Genomic DNA, 27,606 nt, shown 5'->3' with positions numbered 1-27,606 from the left:
TGGCCTCCCCCTATGTTAGTTTTTCCGTTTTTTTGTCTCTGGTCGACGGCACTGTAATTGAGGATGAATGGACATCAAGGGACACTTTTTTTAATAAAGGACTTGTCCAAAACTGTCTCCTGACACTTTTTTGGTGAATGTGTAGGGGTACAATGTACCAAAACCCCTTTCACACATAGTGGGGGGCACAGTGGCCTGGTACAGTTTAGGGGGGGGCGCTCTATCGTCTCCCCCTTTTTCTGCAGCCAGGTTGTGTGCTTGGATATGGGTCTGGTATGGATTTTTGGCATGGGAGAGATACTCTCTCTATATATATAATCTATATATATAGATATATAGATATATAGATCTAGCCATATATCTCTATATAGATAGATAGATAGATAGATAGATAGATAGATAGATAGATAGATAGATAGATAGATAGATAGATAGATAGATAGATAGACTGTATTAGACTGTATTAGGTAGATTCACAAACAGTTAGGCAGGCTTATCAGTAGATAAGCCGGCCTAACTCTACGCCGCCGTATGTTTAAGCAAATGCTCAAACAGAGATACGCTCAAACATATCTAAGATACGACGGCTTGCGCCGTCATATCTTAGATTGCAATTTTTTGGATGGCCGCTAGGTGGCGATTCCATTGCGGCCGGCGTAGATTATGTAAATGAGCTTCTACGTCGATTCACGAACGTACGCCCTAAAGTTATTCCACCTATGAGGTGGAATAACAATGTTAAAGTATGGCCGCCGTTCCCGCCGCGAGGTTCGAATTTTTTACGTTGTTTGCGTAAGTCGTCCGCGAATCGGGAGTTACGTCGTTTACGTCCACGTCGAAATCAATAGGCCAGTACGGCGTACTTAGCCGCAATGCGCCCTGGGAAATGTAAGGAGGTAAGTGCTTTCAGAATCATGTACTTTCCTCTCTTACTTAACCTCCCTGGCGGTGTGATTCTGTCTGGAATTACGTACCAAAAGCGGTACAATTATTTTGCAAGGAAATTTGGAGTTTTATACTGTAGGCCTGTAATTTTTAGAAATAACTCACTTAAATCTGACCAAGCAAGAGTCTTGTAGGCATCCCGGGTATGATTTTTTTTTAAAACAAAATTATAAATTATAATATAATAAATAATTATAAATAATTATAACAAATAATAATACAATTATAATAAAAATTATTCAATAATGTAATCAACTCAAAATCACTGAAATTTGCAGTTGCAGAATTGTCGCTGTCATTATTATTATTTTTTTATGACGAATTTCCCCGCAAATCGCTATCGCACATTTCTGCAAGTGATTATAATTTATTATCGCTGTTTTCTAGCTGATCTAAAACCATTTTTGACATAAAGGGACACTTTTGGACAATCTACAGTTTTTAGGCAGAAAGAACATTTTTTATTATATAAAAGTACATGCAGGGCACTGGGCAGACCACTAGGGACAAGGGGGGTGTGTATTTTTTACATACAGTACTGTAATCTATCAGATTACAGTATACTGTATGTAAAGTGTTTGTTTACTTTTTTGAATTTGGCGCCGTTCTCCGCCCCCGTGCGTCGTAACGTCGCAGGGAACGGAGATCGGCGGCACACGGGGAGACTGTGAATCGAGCGAGGAGGTCCCACTCGCTCACACAGCGGGGTGGCATCGCTGGATCCAGGGACAAGGTAAGTAACTTGCCTGTGGATCCAGCGAAAGGTAAGCCGCGCCGCTGCACACTCTGCACGTCCACCCCGAGCGTGACTCGGGGATACCGATCCTAACATTGGAAACCTACCCCGAGTCACGCTCGGGTTTACCGTCAGGGGGGTTAAGATGGCGTAGTGTAAACACGCTAGGCTACGCCGACCTAGTTTTCCGCGCCCCTACCTGAATCTACCCATATGTTACTAATACTAAGTTTAGTATTTTAATGGGGATGTTTAGAGGATATGGTTGAGAACAAAGAGGGTTAATTACTACAGTAGGTGTTCTTCGATCTTCCTGTCACAGTGGTGTTTGTATAAACTGGTGTTATTATGGAAGCCGGTTGTCTGTACAATCACTTTTTTAAGATTATAATCTATACTCTTATTATCTATTTTTTGAATGTTTAGCATATTACTTTTGATGTAAGTCATGCCAGTCTCAAACCTTTGTGATATTGAAAGTTGACAAGTGGCTGGATGTCTACCCCAATGTATTTTGGAAAAACCAGGTATAATTGTCAGATGTTCCTTGGTAAACCCATCACAATGAGGTGTATCATGTTAACCACTTAAGGACCAAGTGTAATATTCCTATCTCTCCACCGGGGCTCCTGTAATATTCCTATCTCTCCACCGGGGCTCCTGAAATATTCCCATCTCTCCACTGGGTCTCCGACATCTCCACCAACTCCGGCGCAGGGTGATTATGTAACAGCGACCTCACCTGGCTCCTCCTTGTTTCCCTATTTAAACAGCCAACACCTATTGCTTGATGTTCGTGCTAGGAACCTGATGCCAGGCAAATAGTAGCTGATGGCTGCCTTCCTTCACTATTGGGCTGGATAGAGCCCTGACTTCGATCTCCCTATTGGGCTGGACAGAGGCCTGACTGCCTTCTCCTTTTTGGGCTGAACAGAGCACCTCCAACTACCAACTATTAGGCCGGACAGAGCCCCTCCAACTACCAACTATTAGGCCGGACAGAGCCCCTCCAACTACCAACTATTGGGCCGGATAGAGCCCCTCCAACTTCCAGCTTTTGAGCTGGACAGAGCCCCTTCTATACTGGTAGTCAGAGGCTCTCCACTGCCCTATCCTCGTCAGCCTACTCTACAGGCAGAATCTCTTACCTACACCACTACTCCAAGCTGACCAGTATATCTCTCCAGAAGCCACTGGGTGGCACTAACAACAGAAGACTACTCACAGCAAGTATCCCTGTATTACCAGACTAAATAAAACCACTTACATCCCCAAATTATCTGAGTCTTCCTACCTGATCTCTGCCTAATTAAAGTTAACTGTTAAGAATACCATATCCATAGACTTCCGAAGCTGTGATCCTCACCTCCCATTATAGTAACTCTGCCTGAAGCATTACAGCAAGCCTATTTTTTACACTTGGTGTTTACAAGGTTTTTTTTGCTAGAAAATTACTTAGAACCCCAAATATTTTTTTTTTCCCAGACACCCTAGAGAATAAAATAGTGGTTGTTGCAATACTTTATGTCACACTGTATTTTCACAGTGGTCTTACAAACACCATTTTTTGGGAAAAAATACACTTTTTTTTTTATTAAAAAATAAGAAACCAGTAAAGTTAGCCCATTTGTTTTTTAAATTGTAAAAGATAATTTTACGCAGAGGAAATTGATACCCAACATGTCATGCTTCAAAATTTTGCCCGCTCGTGGAATGGCGACAAAATTTGACACTCAAAAATCTCCATAGACGACCTTTAAAAATTTCTACAGGTTGCCAGTTATGAGTTACAAAGGGGGTCTTCTACTAGAATTATTTCTCTCTCTCTAACGATCGGGGCAATGCCTCACATGTGTGGTTTGAACACCATTTACATATACGGGTGCAACTGCATGGAGGGACGGAAATTTTTCTGTTTTTCTTATTTATTTTACTTTTTATTTTGCACACTGTCCATTTAAAAAACTTTTTGGATCACTTTTATTCCTATAACAAGGAAAGTAAACATCCCTTTTGTAATAGAAAATACCTCAGATCATTTACACTTAAAAGTTATAGAATTTAAAAAAAAAAAAAATTTCAATAAAAAAAATTGTCCCTTTTAAGGCCATTGGGCGGAAGTGACGTTTGACGTCGCTCCCATCATCCAATGTCATTGAGTCGAGTGGGGGCCATTATTCCCTCACTCAACTTTCTGCCTATTAGAGGAAAACATTGAATCATCTCTGCTGCTATCGCCTGAATCCGGTATGCCGTGGAGACGACAACGATAAAAGTGATCTCGCTGTGATCTTAAAGCGGACTCCCCATCGTTGAAAAAAATAACGGGGTTATGGCAGCTATCTGCTGCCATAACAACTGTATTTAATTTCAAAGTATAGATGTACTGTATACGTCAACTGTGGCTGGTACAGATGGCAGTGCATATGTGTGTTCTAGCAAAGATGTAGAGGACAGGATACAGCAGGTGCTGGTTTTAGCACTTCAGAGGGTGCTGCGGGTGGTGGGATTGGCACAGGAGAGGGTGTATCGGATGATGGGATCAGTACTGGAGAGAGTGCAGTGGATGATGAGATTGGCATGGGAGAGGGTGCAGTGGATGATGGGATGGTCACTGGAGAGGGTGCAATGAATAATGGTATCATCACTGGAGAGGATGCAGCGGATGATGGTATCGGCATTGGAGTGGGTGCTATGGGTGGTGGTATCAGCACTGGAGAGGGTACAGTGGATGATAGGATCAGCACTAAAGAGTGTGCTGATTATAGCTGCTAGCAATAATCACTGTCTTCTCCCTGTGTGGACAGCTTCCCCAAAACAAAAAGTAAAAAAAAAAAAAAAAATTGACAAAATGTCACAATATAGTAAAGTTGTGCAGAAATAAAGATTGCATGCACAGTCTATGGGCCAGATTCACAAAGAGATACGACGGTGTATCTCCTGATACACCGTCGTATCTCTGATTTCCGTCGGCCGTATCTATGCGACTGATTCATAGAATCAGTTATGCATAGATATGCCTAAGATCCGACAGGTGTAACTGTGTTACACCGTCGGATCTTAGGCTGCAATTCCAGGCTGGCCGCTAGGTGGCGTTTCGGTTTATTTACGTGACGAATATGCAAATGAGGAGATACGCCGATTCAGAAACGAACAACCGCCCGGCGCTTTTTTTTTACGTCGTTTGAGTTTGGTTTTTTACGGCGGATAGTTATCCCTGGGTCTATGGGGCGCAGCCAATGTTAAGTATGGCCGTTGTTCCCGCGTTGCGATTTAAAAAATTTACGTAGTTTGCGTAACTCGTCCGTGAATGGGGCTGGACACCATTTACGTTCACATCGAAACCAATGACGTCCTTGCAACGTCATTTAGCGCATTGCAGGCTGGGTAAATTTGCGGACGGCGCATGCGCTATTCGATCGGCGCGGGAACGCGCCTGATTTGAATAGTACACTCCCCCTAGCCGCGGAATTTGAATTCCGCCGGGGGATTTACGATACGCCGCCGCAAGTTTTGAGGTAAGTGCTTTGTGAATTACCCACTTGCTTTGTGAATTACCCACTTGGCGGATCTTAAATCAGATAGGTTAGCGGATCCGCTAACCTATGTGAATCTGGCCCTATAAGTTTATCTCATGATTTATGACAAATGTAAATGGTGTGGGTCATATTTTTATGGTGAGAGAATTGTGAGCACTGTGGTGGAGGAATCACAATTCTGTCACAGATTTGAGCATTAGTGTTTTCTTGGTTAACAGCACTGGAAAGTTCAAGAATTGTATGCATGCACCTGAATATACACTTACGTGTATAGCATCGCTGGATCCTGGGACAGGTGAGTGTTCGATTATTAAAAGTCAGCAGCTACACTTTTTGTAGCTGCTGACTTTTAAATGGTTGGAACTCCGCTTTAACTCTAATATCTCCCTATGCAGTTTGTCAGATTTCCCTATCCATTTCCTACAGTAGCTTACAAAACACCAACATTATGGCTGCTTTATGCCCCCCTCCTCTTTTTTAGTGAGCAGGCTGATATACCTAAATCCTCCTAATTTACTCTTAGGCCCCGTACACACGACCGAGTTTCTCGGCAGAATTCAGCCAGAAACTCGGTCGGAGCTGGATTCTGGCGAGAAACTCGGTCGTGTGTACACTTTTCAGCGAGGAAGCCGACGAGGAACTCGTCGGGCCGAAAAGAGAACATGTTCTCTATTTTCTCGTTAGTCAATGGGAAAAGTCGGCCCGCCGAGTTCCTCGGCGGCTTCCACGCTGAACTCGACGAGGAAATTGATGTGTTTGGCACGTCGAGTTCCTCGGTCGTGTGTACGGGGCCTTATAAGTCCACTGGCCAATGCCTAAAGGCAACCCAATGCATTATGGATTTAGAAAAAAGAAATTAAGCGAATATGCACAAAAAAATTACTGCAACTGCACATCCTAATACTGCAACCCAAACCCATGGTAGTGGTAAACATGAACTTCATTTCTATTTAAGCTATTCTTGACTTTTCTTGTCCATTGGTTGTGTCCTCCCTTTTGGTTTGGTATGCCGTCCATCAAAGAAAAGGACCAGTATAATTGGGAAGTGGTATGACAAAGATTACAAAAAGTAAAGATTTGAATAAAACTTCAGCTGCCTATATGTCTGGATCTGGTGATTGTTTTGACATGTGATTTTCATGGAAGGTAACCTCCTTTTTTGTTATATGCTCGGGCTTGTGACAGATTCACTTTAAAGACAACTCTATCTCCCAGTGTTGTAGTTCTGCATCAAATCAACCAGCTTTGTAAATAGAACACCTAATGCAAGACAGAATACAAGTATCGCCGTAGATGAAACATGCCAAACTGGTGATATTTTTTGGACTGTGTATGGCCCTCTCTTCCTTTTTATATAAGCATCTGCTGGTTTCTGGCTTTAAAATGTTGTAAATTGCAGTTGTTACTATGTTAGTTACCAAAGTTATTTAAGTAGGTGCGGCCCCCAGTAAACATAATACGGCTTGACGATCAATTTGATTCAGTTAGGCCAACTGTTTCATTTGTGTTTGATGTGACTTCTGCAGACATCCAAAGCCATAGTACTCTTCAAAAGTACTATATAAGTACTATAATGCCTCATACACATGACCAAGTTTCTCAGCAAAAACCAGCAAGAAACTTGCTGGGAGATATTTTTTTGCAGATTAAACCGGTCGTGTGTACATTTTCGTCAAGGTAACTGTCAAGAAACTCGACGAGCCAAAAAGAGAGTATGTTCTCTATTTCCTTGACGGGAATGGAGAAAATTGGCTTGTCGAGTTCCTCGACAGCCTGACAAGGAACTCGACGAGGAAAACGATGTGTTTCGCCCGTCGAGTTCCTCGGTCGTGTGTACGAGGCTTTTGAGTCTTGTAACAAAGCAGATAATACATATTATTCTGTATGTAAAGGGAAAACTTTTTGAAGGTTTTGGAGTAGAAGTACTTAGAGGAGTGGGCTTTCTTTTTTTTGCTGCCTGTGTCCCATCGGGAGATTTCCCTTCACTTATTGTCCCAAAGACACAACAGGAAATAAAAAGAACTTTCCAAAGTAAGAGGATAGCCCCTCCTAGACAGTTGTCAATAGAACAGGTATCTCCATTTGAGGATTTCTCCTTGCCTCCGGTTTCTGTGACAACCTTGCATTTCCCATTGCTTAAGGGTTGATTTAATAAAGATAAATAGGCTGTTCACTTTGCAAGGTAATTTACCAGAGAGCTTTGTGAATGTGGTGATGATTCACTTTGCAAAAAAACAACTGCATTGCAGGTCTATTCAATAAAGCAATACAAAGAGCAATGACGATGTGTAAATTACAACAATCCATAACAAACAAACACATTTCACATTTCTCCATCCAGTTTAGGTTGCTATGGTACTGCACGTGGCATACTGTCTTTTGCACTAAGGAATGAGCCTAAAATGTTGGAAGTTGAAATGATTGTGTTTGGAAAATCCTAGATAGCTCCCCCCTAAAAAATGATGGGCACTTCACACAAATAAGCACCTGAAAGGCTCCTTAGTTCACATTTTTTTAATAACATGGCACAATTTACATAACACAAGTCTTCGCTGATGAGGAACATGCTGAAGATCGAGTTGCTTCATTTTTATGTTTTGATTTTTTTTTTCCTTTTCAGTACTCTTTTTTCCTCTTTACATATGATCTAAAAAGGAAATTTCTTACATACAGGATAAACAGCAAAAGGTTTGTATATAACAATTTCTTTACAATACTGAAAGCTACCACTACTGTTCCAGTGTACATAATCTTTTGGGAGGGTTTGTTCTTTAAAAAACACTGCACAACATCTGGAGTTCACAAAATCTGAAGCTCACAACTAAACCTTCAGATGACTACTAAAATAGATCTCTGCTTATTAGAAACAACTGTCTGGAGTTTTTTTCAGTGTTCTGATTTTGTTGCCAAAACAGGATAACAACTTAAGATATCACTTTAATACACTAGAAGACCAATGGACTATGTTTATTTCATACATATAATTTACAACCCAGTAAACCAAATGTGTATGGTATTTATTACTGCTAAAGTCATATCCTCTCCAACAGGTGTTATTATGAGATCATGAACTAAATGCCCAAAACAAATATGGTGGGTGGGTGGTGGTAGTGGGGGGGGGGGGTGCTTTAAATTTCGTACTTGTCATTTGGGTCAACAATTTAACCAATATGATAGAATGTGCATCATATTAAAACATCAGTTTCCAAATGTATATACCCTCAATAACAAAGTTATTTTGCTTCCCTTGAGTTGGTTGGCAAATGGAGATGTATTTAATAATGTAGTGCAAAGAGCAATTATGTAAGTAAACCACCAGTCATTTCATTTTAGCTGTTAGAAAGGCTAATGCCAAAAACTTGTCTTCTGGTTTGTTCATTGACCATAGGAAATTTTGTTTTGTTCTTCCAGTTACAATCCAGTTACAGACATTATAATAGACAGTGTGCTGAAAACAATTGTTGTTGTAGATAAATGCATATTTGAAGTATATAAGTTTGTATATTGTTCAGTTGTGCATAGATGAATGGAGCCCTGCACTTTTATGTGTGGAAGTATTATAATGGCTACCACAAGAAAAATATTTATTGAAGTTTATATCAATGTATGTATTTTGAGCTCCATGATGCATATATACTACTGTTCTATCAAACATGGCAAATGCTGATATTTGGTGTCTTTGGTGGGATTGATTTGCCAATGCAGCTTTTTACTACCTTGCTAAAACCACTGAGAAACCCATGCATTGAGGGATCCGTTGGTGGAATTGGAATTGAAAGTGCAGCTTTGAGGACCCAATCTCTCTACTTCTGCTTCAGAACAGTTTGCTATGAGTAAGATAACCTACCTGTTCTTTTTACTACATAATTAAATAAACATCATTCCATTCCACTTAAAAAGATCCAGTAATTATATTGAAATGGCTGCATAACAATTATAGGGGATATCATTAACATCCTTGTTTAGAATGTTGAAAAACAACTTAAATACAGAAAGATTTCTAGAAAAATGCAATAGGTATTTCAACATGACTTTCTTAGGGACAATATGACTTTAATTGTGTGAGTGTGGGAAATAGATCCATTTGTGTTACAATGGCTTTATGTTGAAAGCCTTAATAATAATTGCATAGTTGAGGGGGTTTAGTTGTCTCTAATAACATACACAGTAAGAGCAGACTGTGTTATAAATAGCAAGGTTGTAAACTGCACAGTTTAAGAAGTATTATTGTATTATGTCTATTTACATTTGTACACAGTAAAGCTTTCATCCTATCCTTTTGCATATATGAACCAATAACCAATGAAGCAAATCATTGTAAATACATATTTACATTTTCTTTCAATATCACAAGTCTGATACAGTCCAAATAGATCTAATGAATTATTTCCTTCAGTTCCAATCAAATGCTTTACATTAGTAAAATAATTTGAAGACAAACATTTGAATTGGCTAAAAGATCTGGAAATCTGCAACGTATAATATACAAAAAGTGAAAATCATTGCTCTTAGAGGCTTTACATTTGTACAAAGTTTGTATGTCAAGTCTTGCTCTGAATTAAATCAGGTTAATTGTCCTCAAGCTACATCTATTAGATTCACCGTGCTTCAATATCTTTCAACGTGTGAGAAGGAGGTCTGTCTCTTATCTCTGCAGTCAATGGAGTAGTCCTCCTGGGAGATCCTGGTCGGCCTCCCAAAGTAGAAATAAGGGGAGGGGGGGCACTTAGTGCTGCTGTTGGTGGAGTCTTATTAAGAAGTCCATTTTGATGTCCAGCTGTGGGACTGACCCTGGGATAGTGCATGCTTGGAAGTCCTGGAGTAATTAAACTTGGGTGAGGCAGGTGACCATCCAAAGCAGCTGGATGAACTGAATGTAAACGGGCATGTTCATAGTCCTCTCTAAGCATGTGTAACCGTTCCCTCTCTTCCAGATGGCTTGCTCTTTCTACATGTTCCCTACGTGGATCAACAGAAAGATGATGGTGATGATGGTTGTAATCATGGGGTTCCCTGTCTCTAAAAGATCTGTCCGTTTCATATATTCTTGGAGTGCCAAGTCGATGAAGTGGATCATTTCGCAGAAAAAAATCTCTTCCAAGGGGATCACGCCTATGAATATCCAGTCCTCTGTAAGGGTCTCTTAATGGATCTCTCATAGGATCCCAATGAAATGATGGATATGGAAAACGTTCACCGCCTGGGATTGGGCTTATACCCATGAAAGGATTCATCATGCGAGTTCTGTCTAAGCCACCAATACTGTTCATTGGATGCATTCCTGTTACACCCATAGCCATTGGCATAGACCCTAAATGGCTCGGATGAATGTTTGATGTAGATATTGGAGGATGTTGTTCGGAGGACCTATGCACAATTGGTGCCTCAGAAACTAAAACATCATGATCTTCCTTTCTTTCCTCTTTTACTTTGACATCATTACTTTTCTTATGACTGTCGTATGTCTCGGTTTTTCTCTCATCTCTATTTGAAGTGCTATTAGGTCTAGTGCTTTCCATCACTGGTGGTCTAACATAAGGGGAGGGTACCCTCGAGACCTGCTTGGCTTCCTCTGCAGCTCTATTGTCATGTACAATGCTTTCCTTTTCAGAAATATGGTTTTCCTTTGCTTTGTGCTCTTCCACGTTAGCTTCTTTCCATGAATCAGAGTGGTCCCTTTCGCGGTCCTTGGTCTTTTCTTTGTCCCGTATCTCATTATTTAGATGACTTCTGCTCTGTTCTGATAAACTGCGATTATGTCCCAATGAATTAACTTGAGTAACAGGTGCTGGTGAAGGATGACTAGAGTGCCTTTTCTCATTGCTTTCCCTAGAGAAACATAATAAGCTTAATTTAGTAATAGTAAGAAATATATAACTTTTAACATAAATACACTAAGCTGGGAGCTGAAATACACATATCTTTCATCATATTTGGGAGCAAAATGTATAAAATAAAATGCTCCCTGCAGGGAATAGTTGAGTAGGACACACATATTTCACATCACAGTCATTAAAGCCAAACTCTGTGAACAAGCTATTTTCTTTTTACTTTAGATTGTACCAGGTTAGCTTAGTTATCGTTAAGGCTGTATATATAGTTAGTACTACATCTAAAAGACCACTGGGAAAACTAAAAATCACAGATTTCATTACAGATTCTATCAGCTTTGATCTTCTAGGCTCTGCTGCTGTGACTTGCCATCACATACAGTGCGGGAGTGTGGTCGAAGAATCTCGACCCTCAGTCATTGATAAAACAGCTTGTATTCTATTCACGGAATACAAGGCATTCAGTGATTGGACAATGAGCTGTACTGTTTATCCCTTCCCTCCCCTTATCCAATTACAACATGCATTTTTCAATTATTTGTTGAAGTACATTTTTTACATATATACCAGTTTCCTAGGGTTACTGAAACTGAAATGCAGACTTTTATTACCAATATTCCACTTGTGTGCCTCTGCAGAAGCAATGATTTAATTCTAATTAATAATGTCTTATACAAGAAACAATCACTGCCTCCAAACTCTTCTGCTGTATGTCCCTTTAACATGACGATATTTACATTGCAAAGACAAGGCAAATATTGTGGGGGAGCTAAGAAAAGGAAAGTTGTTTGGCTTTGCTAGCAATTTGGATACAAAGCTCTATTTTCATATGATAGCAGGGGCATATCGTTATTTATATGTATCTGAATGTGGTATCATGACAACAGGGGCATGATGTTAAAGGAAATCAAAGTATTGTCATCATTTTAGATAAATTGGTAACATTTTTCAATAGGTTCAGCTTAAGGAAGGGTCACCTTTCTCTCTATTCTCTCCATGGCACTTGGTCCTCAAATTCCCCAAGCTGCTGATCACTCCTTATGTTTTCTCTGCTATAGCATTGCCCCATGAAAATGTGACTATGTGGGAATAAGCTTATTTATTATAAAAGTGAATGGCATCCGTGCAATACATCACACATGCTAATTACTGCTAATATGTGATCAAAGCTGTATAAGTTTCTCCTGGTCACCACTGCTATTCACTTTCTGGGGGTGTGTTGACTGTCAGAAAAACTGATACATGTCAACAGATACATAGTTGATCATGTTCATATTACCTTTACTTTAAGACTACTGAGTGGTATAAAGCTACCTGCATGCCTATCGGGTGCTAACATACATGCAGCACTACAGTCTTTAATGTTTGTCAACCATGTTGAACAAATGAAGATAGATGTAATAAAAAAAAAACATAAGCCATAGATTAATATTTACTGATAGCAATTGAACATGCAGTAAGTACAAACAGCTTCTACAAGTAACCAACGCCACTGGAAGAAAAACAACCTGGTTGGAAATAGTTTACCGATCCTCTATTGCCCTCAAATAATAACTTGTTATAAACCAGTGTTTCCAAAGCTTCCCCATAAGTCCCACAAACAGTGCCAAAATGATTCTATCAGCAATGCAATTTAACTACTTTTGAGCCCATAAAGATGAAAACATTCTTAAATTGCTTTATTAACATTATTAGCTCCCTCACCTTTCTTTATCATCTTTGGATGACGATTCTCTTTTCTCTGAATCTCGATCATGAGCTGTAACTGAAGAACTGCGTTCAGGCTCCCCAGGTTTAAGCCAGGGTGGAGGTGTTGGGAAAGAAGGTGGTGTTCGATGAAGTCGATTCCATGGTTCATGAGGGTTATTGAAACTCTGAATATTTGGCCCTTCCTTATGGCTAAACATTGCGTTAGATGCTAAAAAACAAACAAACAAAAAAACATTAGAGCATTCCTGTTACTCAGATAAAAATTATAAGCAAGGTGCATATTTACTTTGAAGAATATGTATTTGATATGTTACACCATTTATAATACAAAAAAAAATATTTTAGTTTTGACTGCATACCAGCAGGTTGATTCTCCCACTGGCAGGTTGTTTTTGCAGTGAAATTTCTGCACCTAAATGATAGATCACCAACTTCCTGACCCCATAATAAAGGGGACAATTGACCGTGTGTGATAATGGGTCATGTGGGCACCGTCAAAGTATTGACATTGATCTGGACACAGATGTTGTACTCTGAAAGCAGCTATGTGTGCCCTTATTGCAGTTGTACTTTGATTCTGGCATTGTAAAAGCACAGCTGGTAAGGAGCAGGGAATGTTAGGCAGCCCTGAGCATGTTAGCTTAGGGGGCAGTGTTTTTTTTGAAACATTTGTAGTACACATTTATTAAACTATAAATGCATAAGGACACATTTCAGAAAACTGAGGTAACTATATAATAACAAACATGCATATTCATCATTATATTTACGTTACAAAGGTATACACTATGTAAAATATATTGTGCTTAAAAACCTGTGTTAGCTCTAAGTATATCCAAGTTGAAGTTTAAAGGGTTAATTCACCTTTACAGAAAAAGTGTAAAGGTAAACTAACAACGGACACTCTCCTCCATCTTCCTGCTCCCCGTTGTGCTTTCCCCCGGGATTGTCAAGCTGTTAGCACCCCTACTGCAGTTTCTGCAATCCCCATTCTTCTCTCACTTCCCTGTCAGCACTTCCAGGTTGGAATGGATGGATTCTAGCTGTCAGCGGCGCTGATCAATCAGAACCCATCTGGTCCATTATGGAAGCACTGGCGGAGAAGACTGAGAAAAACAGAGAATCCAAATCCCTGGACCACTGGAGCTGCTGCAAGGGTACTGACAGCTCGGCAACCCTAGAAGTAAGTACAGTGGGGACTCTGGGGAAGAGAGAATTGCTAGTCCAGTGTTAGTTCACTTTTATTTTTTTTCTATAGAGGTGAACTAATACTTTAAACAAGACATCGGACTTTCCTTCTACCCCATGTGACACTGCTGGGCCAATCATCAAGCACAGGTGCTGTAACATCAAAAGAAAAGGAGTGAGTCACATGCTCCTTTATACAATATTTCTCTTTCCTGCTATTGGCAAACAGATTTGCGATGAGTGTATTTGCAAGAGAAGGGCTGAGCATTAATATGTATCCCTATTCCTTTGCTGGGTAATGTTTTAGCCAATATTTTACTGTAAATAAGGCTGTGCATTTTACAAAGATAGTGAGCAAAATGAATGTCTTCACCGGACAAAACACGTATTTTCCAGTTATCAGCTGCACAAATGTTCCTGAGCTCACTGCAAATGCAGTTTACCATAAACTTAAGCAGTAACCTAAATGTGTTAGTGCCTTATTATGCCATACAGCCAAGAGTGCTGTATATGATAATGAGGCAGTCACAAATGTATAATGATATTAAAGTGTATATAAAGCCAATGCTATTTTTTATATTGAATGAAGTAGGAAATGGTTAAACTTCAGTCAGGTTTTGTTGCCATCAGTGCCTTGCTAAAGTTGAACTAACACCATTGATTTAACTGTTTCCCAAAAAAGCTACATTCAACAGGGACAACGACAGCATTAAAAAATCTGACAGTGATTTTATCCTATCGCCGCTTTATCCAAATCTTAAAAAAGTCTTCTTCTTGCATTTTGGGCATTCATCTTCCAGCACATACTGCCCTGAACATACTGTAAATACCTCTCGGTGCACCATTTAGCCCTGTCCAGCCACAGCAGCTTTCAGTCTCTCATAGAGTTTGAAAGGCTGCCTGCAGCAAGCCCATATGGCAAAACCTGTGTCCTCCACCCACAGCTAAATGCCAGAACCTCAAGTACTGGGGATAAATGCCCAGTATGTACGGGGCCTTAAAAATTATCCCCAGCTTTCACAAAACAAACAGTGTTTGTTACATTGCTCATTACAATAACATATCCCATGCTACTGTTACTCAAAGCTGAAAAGTCATATACATGTTACAGATGTTTTCCACCTATTGTTGCAATAGCATTATTCCTAATTTATATTACTTTTGTTTTAACTTAGAAATGTTTACTCACTGACTGAGGGATTGCCAAGTCCCCCAAAGGCATTTCCTCCTACAGAGGCAAGACCAGCGAATGTTGATGGACGATTAAATGGTTCTATGAAAACAAAAGATATATAAATGATAAGACTAATTTATGGAAAACATCTGTTTTTTTTAAATTTTGTTATGGCTATAATTGTAGTAAACATATACATATGGTTAACTACGTTCTACGCCACTATCATTGTTCTAGCTTATGCTTAATTGCATAAGCGCAAACAAAAATAGCAAACAAAGCATCCTTGCCAGGTAAAAATAGTGTTAAAACAGTTACCAATGTAACACATTTTAAATGTGTATCCTAAAGGTTACATAAACCAAGTGTTCCAAATCAGTTGTGTTATATATATTAATAAATGCATGTCAATTCCATGTAATCTACCTCTGTGCCAGCACCCTTGCATGTACACTCACCAGCGGAAAAATACCTCTGATCTCTAAGAAGCCAATAAGCATTTGTTATATTTATTTTGTAGTTTACCTTTTCGAAAACTCTGTTTATACACTTTGCCTCATTCCTCCAAACCCACAGTTAAACATAAAAAGTCAAAGAAAAACTTCAAGTGTAAAAACTATTTATTTTCATTTTGTAAAGCATAAGGGAAAATTATGACCCGTCAGGTTTTTTTTTTTTCCATCTTTGCCCCAAGAGATTTCCCTTCACTTCCTTTCCCATAGACAAAACAGGATTGCCTTCAAAGTGAGACAATTCTGGGGTGTTACCAGGGTCACCAGAATTGGTGTTCCTATTGGAAGATTTCCTGTATATTACTGTTTTGGTGTCAACCCAAAATTTGGAGTTTTCTTTTACTTTTTACTTTCAATGATAACGATAAACAGGACAAACAGAGAGGGTAAATCTCTCTAACAGGGGCACAGACAGCAATCAAAACTGTCAGGTGTTCTAATCACTCGCCAAACTATCTAAAACTAATATAAAAAAATACTTTTGTGTAATAATAGTTTAAAATCCTTAAACCCTTTTATATTTAAAAATAGCATTAAAATGCACACTGGGTGATGCTCAGACAGTTGTCAAGATGGGCATGCCAATAGACAACATGGTCCCTCTGGACGGACTTCTGTGCCTCTTCACAAGCTAATTCATGGTTCCTCTCGTGGACATAGGAATGTGGCTAATACTTATGCACATGCACGCACCTGTACACACACCTGTGCACATCAGCATGCTCATGTGTACTTGTGACAGATATTTGGCTCCAAATGTGCTATTTAAACTGTCAGTGCTCAGGATCAGTGCTGCTTTGCCTTCAGCTTTCCCTGCATCCTGTGACCCCGTAATTCTGCATCCTGATTCCAGTTGCTGACCTGGCTTATTTGACTACTCTCTGAACTCTGGTGTAAAGGTGTAAATCTCGCGCCAACAGAATGTGAATAATACTAAGTGTAGTAAATACTAGAATAAAATAAATACAAAAAATAATAATAAGCTGCTCCCCAAAAAATCAGTGTGAACTGAAATAAGTGATATATGGAAAGAGGGTAGGGGGCGCTACAAAAGTGGTAATAAGTGAATGATATTAATGGTAATAAACAAACTGCATAATTGTGCATAACGTAAAAAAAGACAACTAGCACTCAAAATCAATAGTTGATACAATCAAGTGATGTGAGAAATAACCCCAAAAAATATATATAAAACACCAGTGAGCTTGATAAATATACAAAATCAAAGTGCAATTCATTAATGTGGTGAATACCACTAATGAGAAAAATAGTATTTTATAAAGTCCATAAAGTGCTGTGTGCTCAATCAATAGCCTTAAATCCACTGTGAGTAATGTCCACCTTCACCGGCTGTCAGAGATCACCCAAAATGTGCTCAAAGTGAGGATGGCACCTTACCAAATGGTGTTGACCCTTTTAATTAAAAAATAGGTCAATATCAGCTAGATATGTATCACAAAGTGTAGACTTCATATGCGGCTCAGATTCCTTAGATTCAACCAGACTCCAATGTCAGAAAGCGGAATAAAGAAAAGAAACCACCATGGTATTATACTTTGAGCACAGTTTGGGTGATCTCTGACAGCCGGTGAAGGTGGACATTACTCACAGTGGATTTAAGGCTATTGATTGAGCACACAGCACTTTATGGATTTTATAAAATACTATTTTTCTCATTAGTGGTATTCACCACATTAATGAATTGCACTTTAATTTTGTATATTTATCAAGCTCGCTGGTGTTTTATATATATATTTTTGGGTTATTTCTCACATCACTTGATTGTATCAACTATTGATTTTGAGTGCTAGTTGTCATATTTGCGTTATGCACAATTATGCAGTTTGTTTATTACCATTAATATCATTCGCTTATTACCACTTTTGTAGCGCCCCCTACCCTCTTTCCATATACTCTCTGAACTCTGTCTGCACCGACCCTGGCTTGTTCTTGACCACTGCTTCTGCCTGCTCCATTGTGCCTGTGTCCAAATATATATGGACCCAACTGTGTGTATATATATATATATATATATATATATATATATATATATATATATATATATATATATATATATATATATATATATATATATGACCACTGATTTGGAGTACTTGGTGTATGGAACTGGGAACTGTATGGAAGCTATTTGTACCTTGAATGAATTTCAAGGGCTGTGTGTTTGGTTCATTTATTTGCTATATTTGTGTGCTTGATGTGTATATTCATATTACAGGATGCCATTTAATAGTACCTATTTTTTACTTATATTATGAATAAGAGCTTGACAATGGTGATATATGAGCTTACTGCATACACTGCAGTCACACTATAATCGAATAGCTTGCCATGTGTAACAAGGACAATTATTCAAAACCGAAACAATCGCAATATTGTACACTCTTACAAATGTAATATGTCAGAACAGATATTTTAAACACAGCTGTCCTTCACTCATATATTATTTTCAATCACTTTTTTCTCAAACCATTCACTTTTTACAGAATTTGGGTAGGCAAGACTAAACAAATAAATAAATGCTGCTGAGTAAATGATGCTTTTTCAATAAATGTAATCCATGCAACATATGTTGTTTCATTTACCAAGATGAGCAGAGTGGTTAAGAAAATTACTGTGGTGCGGTGGATGACCAAAAGGTGCGCCAGCTGGGTGTGCTCCACCTAAAAACAAAATAATTTATATAAATAAGGGAAAAGATTCTTGTAGGTTTCCATATCATAATTTATTAAATCATAGCAAAATTACAAAAAAAAATCTTGATTTAAGACATCACCAGAAGGGTATTTGATTCTACTTACTTAAAGTGGAGTTCCGGGCAAAAAGACAACTCTGTCTCAAACAAATGACCACCTCCCCTCGCTTTTGGACATATATATTTTTTTATTTATTTTTGGTACCTTTTAAAAAAAAAATTTGGGTCTTCTGTCCGATGTCGCTGTGGCGAGGTAAGTCACTTCCGCAGTTGCATCCGGCCTTCCACCTTTCCCCCAGCTGCCTTCTGGGACCCGTGTGTGTCCCAAAAGATGGCAGACTATTCAGAAAGTGGCATGTGACTTGCGCAAGCGCAGTAGAAAATCGGCTGTTTCCCTTACTTGCAATGCAGGTGCCTGCACACAAAGCCGATGCATGGATCGGCTTGGGGTGCCAACATCACGGACTCCCTGGACAGATAAGTGTGCTTTTTTTTAAGTCAGCAGCTACAATATTAGCTGCTGACTTTTAATTATTTTCTTTTCCCCCATCCCGGAACTCCGCTTTAATACAGTAAGAAAATAAAAATATTTGGCTTTTTTACAATCTGTAAATAGTTATCTACACATTAGTCACCCTCCTCCAACTAGATTTATAAATACATTTCATTAAGTTGCCCATTTTTCATTAGAGTGAAACAAATGAATACAATAGACAAAAAAGGCTCATACTTTGTGGCTAAAGGTAGCCAAATGCAAAAGCATTGAATAACTTTGTGATAGCAAAAAATAAATAAAAATAGATACGTTATTTGGAACTGACTTTATCGCACTTCATTGTTGTTCAGTACATCAGCAGTACTAATCATTGCTATGGTGTTGATATGAGATGATCTACACACCAATTGGCCAGCTTAGCTAGAAAAACTCTAGCTATATAATGGTTGGATTATTTAGATAAAGAATACAGGCACAAGGAAGCTAAGAAATGTCCTTTGCAAACTGCTGCTTATTGGTGGGGGTTTTCCTGGTGGGAAACCTTGGTAGTCATCTATTATAGCAGTACCGGCAATCAAATATGATTTTCTTTGAGGAAACATAGCCTGCCTTTGAAAAGCCAATAGTTTTATAGCAGATTGAGAGTAGAAAGTGCAGTAGGCCTTTGGAAATCCACTGAATAGAAGTTCACTTTGAAAATCAATTTAATAGCAATTCAAGTTGAAGTGAAGAAGGGAAAGTAGTTCCAAGTTTTGGAAACCCAAGAGCTGGTAGGCAGGGGATCTGAAAAGAGATGGCCCCATCCAATCAAAAGTAGAGGGTTTAATAGGCAGGACAGCTCGCTTCTCTATGATACATGGGGCCCAATAATTGTATGTGTGTATATATATATATATATATATATATATATATATATATATATATATATATATATATATATATATATATATATATATATATATATATTAGTATTATTTATTTATTCTTAATTGTTTGTTTTTATCTCACATCAATATTTGGTATGACTACCCTTTGGCTTCAAACCAGCATCAATTCTTACACTTGCACACTTTGTACACTTGCACAAAGTCAGGGATTTTGTAGAATTAGAGCCGGGTGTATGATTAACCAATTTTACCAAGCAGGGGCTAGCGATCATCAATTTCATATATAAGTTCAAACACAGTCATTAACATAAAAATAAATAGCTGTGTAGGAGGCTTAAAATTGGGTGAGGAACAGCCAAACTCTGCTACTAAGGTGAGGTTGTGGAAGACACCATGGCAAGACTGAGGACACCAAAAAGACACAAGGCAGTTATAATGCATCAGCAATGCCTCCCCCAGGGAAAGATTTCAAAGTGAACTGGGGTTTCAAGATGTGTTGTTCAAGCTCTTTTGAAGAAGCACAAATAAATGGGCAACACTGAGGACTGTAGTCACAGTGGTCAGCCAAAGAAACTTAATGCAGCAGATGAAAGACACATTATGATTACTTTCCTTCAACATTGGAAGATGTCCAGCAATGCCATCAGCATAGAACTGGTGGAAACCAGTGGAACTTCTTCGGAGAAGTCTGGCCAGAAGTTGTCTTCATGGAAGAATTGTGGCCAAAAAGCCATACCTCTGTAGTGTAAACAAGGCTAATCGACTCAACTATGCACATAAACATAGGAAATGGGGTGCAGAAAAATGACTGCAGGTGCTCTGGACTGATGAGTCAAAATTTCAAAATATTTGGCCGTAACAGGAGGCAGTTTGTTCGCTGAAGGGCCGGAGAGTGGTACAATAATGGGTGTCTGCAGGCAACAGTGAAGTATGGTGGAGGTTCCTTGCAAGTTTTGGGCTGCATTTCTGCAAATAAAGTTGGAGATTTGGTCAGGATCAATGGTTTCCTCAATGCTGAAAAATAAAAGCAAATACTTATCCATCATGCCATACCATCAGGGAGGCATGTGATTGGCCCCAAATTTATTCTGCAGCAGGACAACCCCCCCAAATATACAGCCAATGTCATTAAGAACTATCATCAGCGTAAAGAAGAATAAGGAGTCCTGGAGGCGATTGTTTGGCCTCCACAGAGCCCTGATCTCAACATCATTGATTCTGTCTGGGGTCACATGAAGAGACAGAAGGATGTGAGGCAGCCTACATCCACAGATGACCCGTGGTTAGTTCTCCAAGATGTTTGAAACAACCTACCTGCCGAAAGCCTTCAAAAACTGTGTGTAAGGCAAGTTTACGTAGAAGAATTCATGTTGTTTTGAAGGCAAAGGGTGGTCACACCAAATATTGAATTAATCTGATTCTGTTAATTTACCTTCTATTTTGCTAATTAATAAATATTAACTAACACTTCTTTTTCTGAAAGCAGTCTTAATTTACAGCATTTTTTCACACCTGCCTTAAATTTTGGCACAGTAGTGTGTGTGTATATATATATATATATATATATATATATATATATATATATAGATATATATATATCACTAAAGTTTATGTCCAGTATTAAAACTATATTACAACGTACTAAAATATATTTTAAAATAACTTTTCCCAAGCACCTGTTAACCATACAGGTTCTATTGAACAATAGTATACATAATCTAGCAATATAAAATTAGATTTTTACCCACCAGCAACGGAGAACAGTGTTGAAGGGCGTGCCAACTCATGGGGGTGCGGATGGTGATGATGAATAGCTCCAAAGAGGCTTGGACCTGGTGGCCTGCTCAAAAACTCAGGCTTTAGGCCAAAATCCAGCTTGTGCGGATCTGTCTGCATCTGTTTCTAAAATAGAAAGCATGTCCAGAATTGAGATTTCCCCCGTGGGTGGATAAAAAAAAGGAGACTTCAAAGACCATACAAAATGGCACATTCACACCTTGAAATTGCAAAAACGATCTTTGTGTGTGCTATAATTGAAAATAACACTTTTTTAAATCTGATATTATCAGAAGTGACAGACGGAGTAAGACAGAATAAATTGCTGAAACATGACTTGAAGGCAAAATAGTAAACACATATCTGTACATAAGTTTACCCTGTACAGAACCAGTAATACAAAAATAATATTCTATGATGAAATGACAGAATTTATTTGTGTAACGTACTGTATCTCAATATTGCAAAGCAAGCAAATATGTTAATTTTAAACTAGGAATTTTCAATCGTGTACATTTGGCATAACATAGCAGCAGTAGGACTTCAGAACATAAGAGAACAACAGCAAGCTCCTGCATTGCTAATATGTGCCAATTGCTCTATAATGAGAGATAGAAGCCTTTCACTTGGCACATTTGTGGCATGGGAGGACAGTGTATCTTGCATGTAAATATAGGCAGAAAATATACTTCAGAAAGGTGAGTGAGCTTTATTAGGCTTGCCTGAAATATCGCTAAGCTGGTTTAGATTTTTGAGGGTTTTACTGGTCAGCTTTATTATTTTCTATTAGGTGTGTTGACACACATTATGGGAGACACATATTTATATATGTTTTTAATTTGCCTAGGACAGTCTCAAAGTGTTAGTACGTTGAAATGAACTTACACTCATTACTTTTTTTTAGCCTTGTAAAATGTATAAGGTAAATAGATAGATAGATAAGTAGACATAGATAGATAGATAGATAGATAGATAGATAGATAGAAAATAGATAGATAGATACGATAGATAGATAGATAGATAGATAGATAGATAGATAGATAGATAGATAGATAGATAGATACACTGGGCCAGATCCACGAAGAAGTTACGACGGCGTATCTATTGATACGCCGTGTAACTTCTAGTTTGCTCCGGCGTATCTTTGTTTTGTATCCACAAAACAAGATACGCCTGAAGCTGGACTAGATCCGACTGGCGTACATCTTAGTATGCCGTCGGATCTAAGGTGCATATTTACGCTGGCCGCTAGGTGGCGCTTCTGTCGATTTCCGTGTCGAGTATGCAAATTGGCTAGATATGCCAATCCACAAACGTACGTCCGGCCGGCGCATTTTTTTTACGTCGTTTCCGTAAGGCTTTTTCCGTCGTAAAGTTACCCCTGCTATATGAGGCGTACTCAATGTTAAGTATGGACGTCGTTCCCGCGTCGAATTTTGAAAATTTTACGTCGTTTGCGTAAGTCGTTCGCGAATAGGGCTTTGCGTAGAATTACGTTCACGTCGAAAGCATTGGCTTGTTGTGGGTTAATTTGGAGCATGCGCACTGGGATACCCCCACGGACAGCGCTTGCGGCGTTAAAAAAAACGTTATTTACATCGGGTCAAGACGTATTAACATAAAACACGCCCCCATCTCATCCATTTGAATTGCGCGCCCTTACGCCGACACAGTTACACTACGCCGCCGTAACTTACGGCGCAAATTCTTTGAGGATACAGAAAATACGCTGTAAGTTAAGGCGGCGTAGTGTATCTGAGATACGCTACGCTGGACGTAACAAAGCGCCGCGCTACGTGGATCTGGCCCTATGTTTATGGTACAGATTCAGAATAACTGGCTTTACACTTTTGCTTTAGGGAAAACACAAAAGCGATCATTGGAGTCTGTTTATGAACTCCTGTGTGAATTAGCTGTTATTTTAATAGTTTTTCTCATTTGGTTACTGCTGTCTCTTAGGGAAAATTCTCCTTGCTTAAATTAAACAGAAACGTACATTCCAGCTCTGGATAATTAAACGTAAATAAATAGTATTCTGGGGCAAGGAGGCCAAGCAGCAATCCATGGATTTCCAAATTTATGTATTTAAAGAAAATGATCCATGTTCATTAAATCAGCTCGTAATGGCTGTACATTTCTAAGTGCTTGCATTTGGAGGAAGTATGTATTTCTGCACATACAGTAATCAGTTTGAATGTTTCATACTGAAGTGTGCAGGAATTAATATTTAATAAAAGTACCATCTATGTCAATGAGTTTTCAGTTTAAAGCAACTTCCACTGAGGGTTTTATACAATGTGACTCTGTAGGACAGAAATACATGCATTACCACTGCTGATTAGGTTTTAAAGATGGATCTGGTGTTGTTATTCTCATGCTGGATTTATTGTTTTTTGACCAGGAACAAGTATGCTGCCAGTAAAGTCTCAACTCTCATCCTGCATGCTTGTTCCAGTTCAGTGACTCACCATGTAGATAGGCATGACTGGGATGGCAGCTGTGGATCCTGCACTTTTAAAATCTAAATCAGCACTGGCAGCTCCAATATTTCTGTCTTTACCCTGTTAAGACAGCCTTACCTTGTGGTTATGGTCTAACAGCTAATAAAATCAATGGGTGCTTCTATAACTTTTGAAATATACATTTATTTACTGAGTGATATAAAGTATATCTACTAGCACATAATGTTAATTTTCATATTGCAGTGGATGCACATGTTTTTGCATGCACACTTTAGCTACAGAAAGAGATTTCTTACGCTGCTACTTGCAAATACATGTTGGAATGGTATATACCAGTACTTGCATAATTTCTTAGCGAGCACAGAACAATGGGGGACAAACTTCTTTCTTGTGTGCATAGGCCTTTCATACTTCAGTGAGCAATCCCAGCGCTTGTCACTGTATAGTTCTTTTGAGTTTTTATTACAGAATGCAAACACATAAATTACTTTGTGCACCTTATCTGCATATGAGGCACAAAAAAAGCATTGTTTCAATGAAAACGGCAAAGAAGAACTGCACACTATGCATTGAGCATTGGTGTACAAGTTAGCTGATAACTTAAAACCCATATCTACGCAAACAATAAATGACCCGCCACCCCCTCATGTCTCCTGTTTTTTAATTCTTACTGTTGAAGCAAAGTTTTACTCACCTAAGTCTGTCATTCAGGTCCCTCGTCTGTGCCATTTCTAAGAACAGGGGACTGGTAATCCACTATTGCAGATGTGCCTATACATTCCAGTCCTGAAAAGCCGCCTCATGCTGATATAATTGCCATCAGACTCTCTTCTGAATCATGAGAGCATACCGTGGGTGGAAAGCCAAAAAGAAGTGTCCATGTCATGCAGGCAGTGATGTAGACACTTGAAGAACAACCCTCCAATGCAGAGAAGAAAAGAAGGACTTGAACGTCACATGACCACAGAGCTAGGTGAGTTAACGGAGAATTTAGGTAGGGTTTTTCAATTAAGCTGGCAATTAGCTAGAAGGGTGGAGGGGTATGTGGGTGGAGAGGTGCAGCCCACAGCACAGCTTTGAGAGGTTGTGTACCCTGTGTGCACAAACAACCACATGTTCCTTCTGAATGGCAACACAAGCATGCCAATCTACATAATGACTTCTCCACTCTAAAGCCCCATACACATGGGCCGAATGTCAGGCAGCACCAATTTGTTCAATAGAAACCAGCTGATATTCGATATACTGTAGCTGGTCCAACAGATGCCGGCCGCTTAGGCGGCTTCTGTCAAAGGGGTATTACCAAAAACGTTCTGCTGACTGGCTCCCGATCAGAGCTCTCAGCCAATGGCTGAAAGTGCTGACCAGATTGTTCTGGTGGAGGGTCTCTGTCAGAACACAATAAAACAGCAGGAAAGATCAATGTACCAACATTGGATTGTTAGTACAGCGGCTGCGACCTGAGCTGTCAGTTTTTTTTATGTCCAGCCTGCTGTGTAGTAGGCGTTATTTCCTTTCAGTAAATCACGCCCAATGCATGCTTTGCACTAACATGAGACATATAGAAAAGATTAATTTGTAGTTGCAGTAAAGTAATACACAGCAGATCACCTTAGTAAGATGAGAAAATGTGCTTTCAAATTCCATTATGTATTAAATGAACAGAAAGGAAGTTAATTAATGTTTCTACAATGCCTCTGGGAGCTATAAAGTACCAGCAAGCATTATTTATAGTCTACTATCTCACAAACATGAAATTGTACACGAAAGGCATAGCATGCTCGGGGAGATACTCTGTTTATAGTTTTAATGAAAAGTGTAATCAGATTTTTACCATAGGTAAAATCAACTAAAGAAATATCTGATACTAGTATAATTCAAAGTCAACCACATTTCTAATGCCTACACTAATACCATAGGAATGCTGTAAAAGAGTATAATCACAAGGGCAAAAGAAAAACATTTCATTTTATAACTTGATAGCTGATTATACACTTGATAATTTTGGAAACTTTCTCTTAGCTTTCCATCAAACATTAATATTGAGGAATCGAAACGTCTGCAGTAGTTTGCCACCCACTGTTTTCATTTTTTCCTGGGATTGCTCACTGAAGTATGAAAGGCCTATGCATAGTGACCATATTTCCTGTTATAACCTAAACATGGATGTACTATGAAACATGGCCTGACAGATGGAGTTAGCTTTTAAGAAGGGACAATTGGTTTAGTGTTTGTTCTTAAAATCCAGTTTTCGTTATTGGTTCAGGTCTGCCATTTTCCTAAGAGCCGCGTAAAGTCCAAATAAATAATAAAAACACTAAATATCTGGAAATAGTGTACTAAAAATAGTGTATATGGATAAAAAAAAAAAGGCAGGCTGATACTTACTTTGACCTTTTGTTGGTGATGGTATATCTGCCAGGCAATATGAACGTGCATGGCACACCATTTTCCAGGTTTCTGTCAGATAAAAAGAAATACAGTTAGATTACATTTTGAAAATCTGATTTACTAAAATACCACAAGTCTGTCTGTAGCAGACTGTGAAGAAAATCATTAAAGTGTACTTTTTTTTTTCATTTTCGATAGAGTAAGGAAGGGTTATAGTTAGTCAGTCTTTTTGCCACCTGTGTCCAATAGGGGAGATTTCACTTCACTTCCTGTCCCATCGCCAAAACAGGAAGTAAGTCTTTCCAAAGTTAGGGAATTCTGGCATGTCACCGGGGCACCAAAACAAGCGTCCCCACCAGAAGATTTCTCCTCTATTACTGTTCTGATCTCAACCCAAAATGTATTTTCTTTTACTTTCATTTTTTAATGATAACAGTAAACAGGAAAAATAGAGAGGGTGAATCTAATGGGGAACAGACAGCAATAAAAACTGAAAGGTGCTGTAATTTCTCTGTACTCTATCCAAGATTAAAAAAAAGTTTTGCTTTTAGTTTGCCACTTTATGTTTTTAGGATGGTCATTATATTTAATATATATATATATTTTTTTTTGTATTTTGCAATGCATAGAGTTTTTTTTTTTTTTAACGTGCACTACAAGTGTGTTATAGCCAACTATGAGGATGATGAGAATGAGAACAACTTTGCTTGTTTACCTCAAGAAAGAAGGTGACTATATACTATATACATAATACTATTGTGTAAAGAGTTGTACTGTAAACGCAGATCAATTTTCAATAGCTTGGCCACCATAGAGATGGCCATTTATGATAAATTCTTCAGATATGATGTAATATATCTAAAAATTACCCATTCTGTCTATGCTTACTACAATTTTAGATCAGTATTGGTTAACATTGTGAAATTGGGGGGGCTTCGAGTGAAGTCCCTGACATTATCAAAAAGCTATCACAGTTATTACAGCCACTTTACAAACCAATGTTGCCATGTTTATGGTCTCTAGCGACCCCTTAAAATTATGTGTGCCCCGTTTGATATTTTTCTCATCAAGATCCAATTAGAGGAGTAAAAAAAAACTAATGGATGTACTGTATGTCTAAAATAGTTTTCCTTCACTGGCCGGAGTAAGTACCTGGGTAACAGAAACACAGACTAGTGTCATCAAGTGCTATGAAAGTCACATAGTAACATCCAAAGCGTTGGGCACCAGGGCTTTCATTTCCATT

General features: G+C 38.7%; 1 protein-coding gene across 4 annotated transcripts in view; it reads right to left on the bottom strand.

Moving 5' to 3' along the window:
- Positions 1 to 7,718: 7,718 nt before the first annotated feature.
- AUTS2 (activator of transcription and developmental regulator AUTS2) overlaps positions 7,719 to 27,606 on the bottom strand; it is a 1,792,651-nt gene continuing 1,772,763 nt past the window's right edge. For 3 of the 4 annotated variants that reach the window (XM_040336744.1, XM_040336743.1, XM_040336746.1), the window contains 6 exons: positions 26,358 to 26,429; positions 21,480 to 21,633; positions 18,239 to 18,316; positions 15,139 to 15,222; positions 12,756 to 12,969; positions 7,719 to 11,049 (listed from right to left, as the gene is read on the bottom strand). In XM_040336744.1, coding sequence (XP_040192678.1) covers positions 9,819 to 11,049; positions 12,756 to 12,969; positions 15,139 to 15,222; positions 18,239 to 18,316; positions 21,480 to 21,633; positions 26,358 to 26,429 — 1,833 coding nt within the window. In that variant the 3' untranslated portion in view covers positions 7,719 to 9,818. The remainder of the gene's footprint in view (positions 11,050 to 12,755; positions 12,970 to 15,138; positions 15,223 to 18,238; positions 18,317 to 21,479; positions 21,634 to 26,357; positions 26,430 to 27,606) is intronic. The other variant, XM_040336745.1, reaches the window with a different exon arrangement.

The sequence above is a fragment of the Rana temporaria genome, chromosome 2, assembly GCF_905171775.1.
Source record: "Rana temporaria chromosome 2, aRanTem1.1, whole genome shotgun sequence".
NCBI lineage: Eukaryota > Metazoa > Chordata > Amphibia > Anura > Ranidae > Rana > Rana temporaria.
The sequence above is the reverse complement of the archived record's forward strand: the minus strand, read 5'-3'. Positions and strand labels throughout refer to the sequence as shown.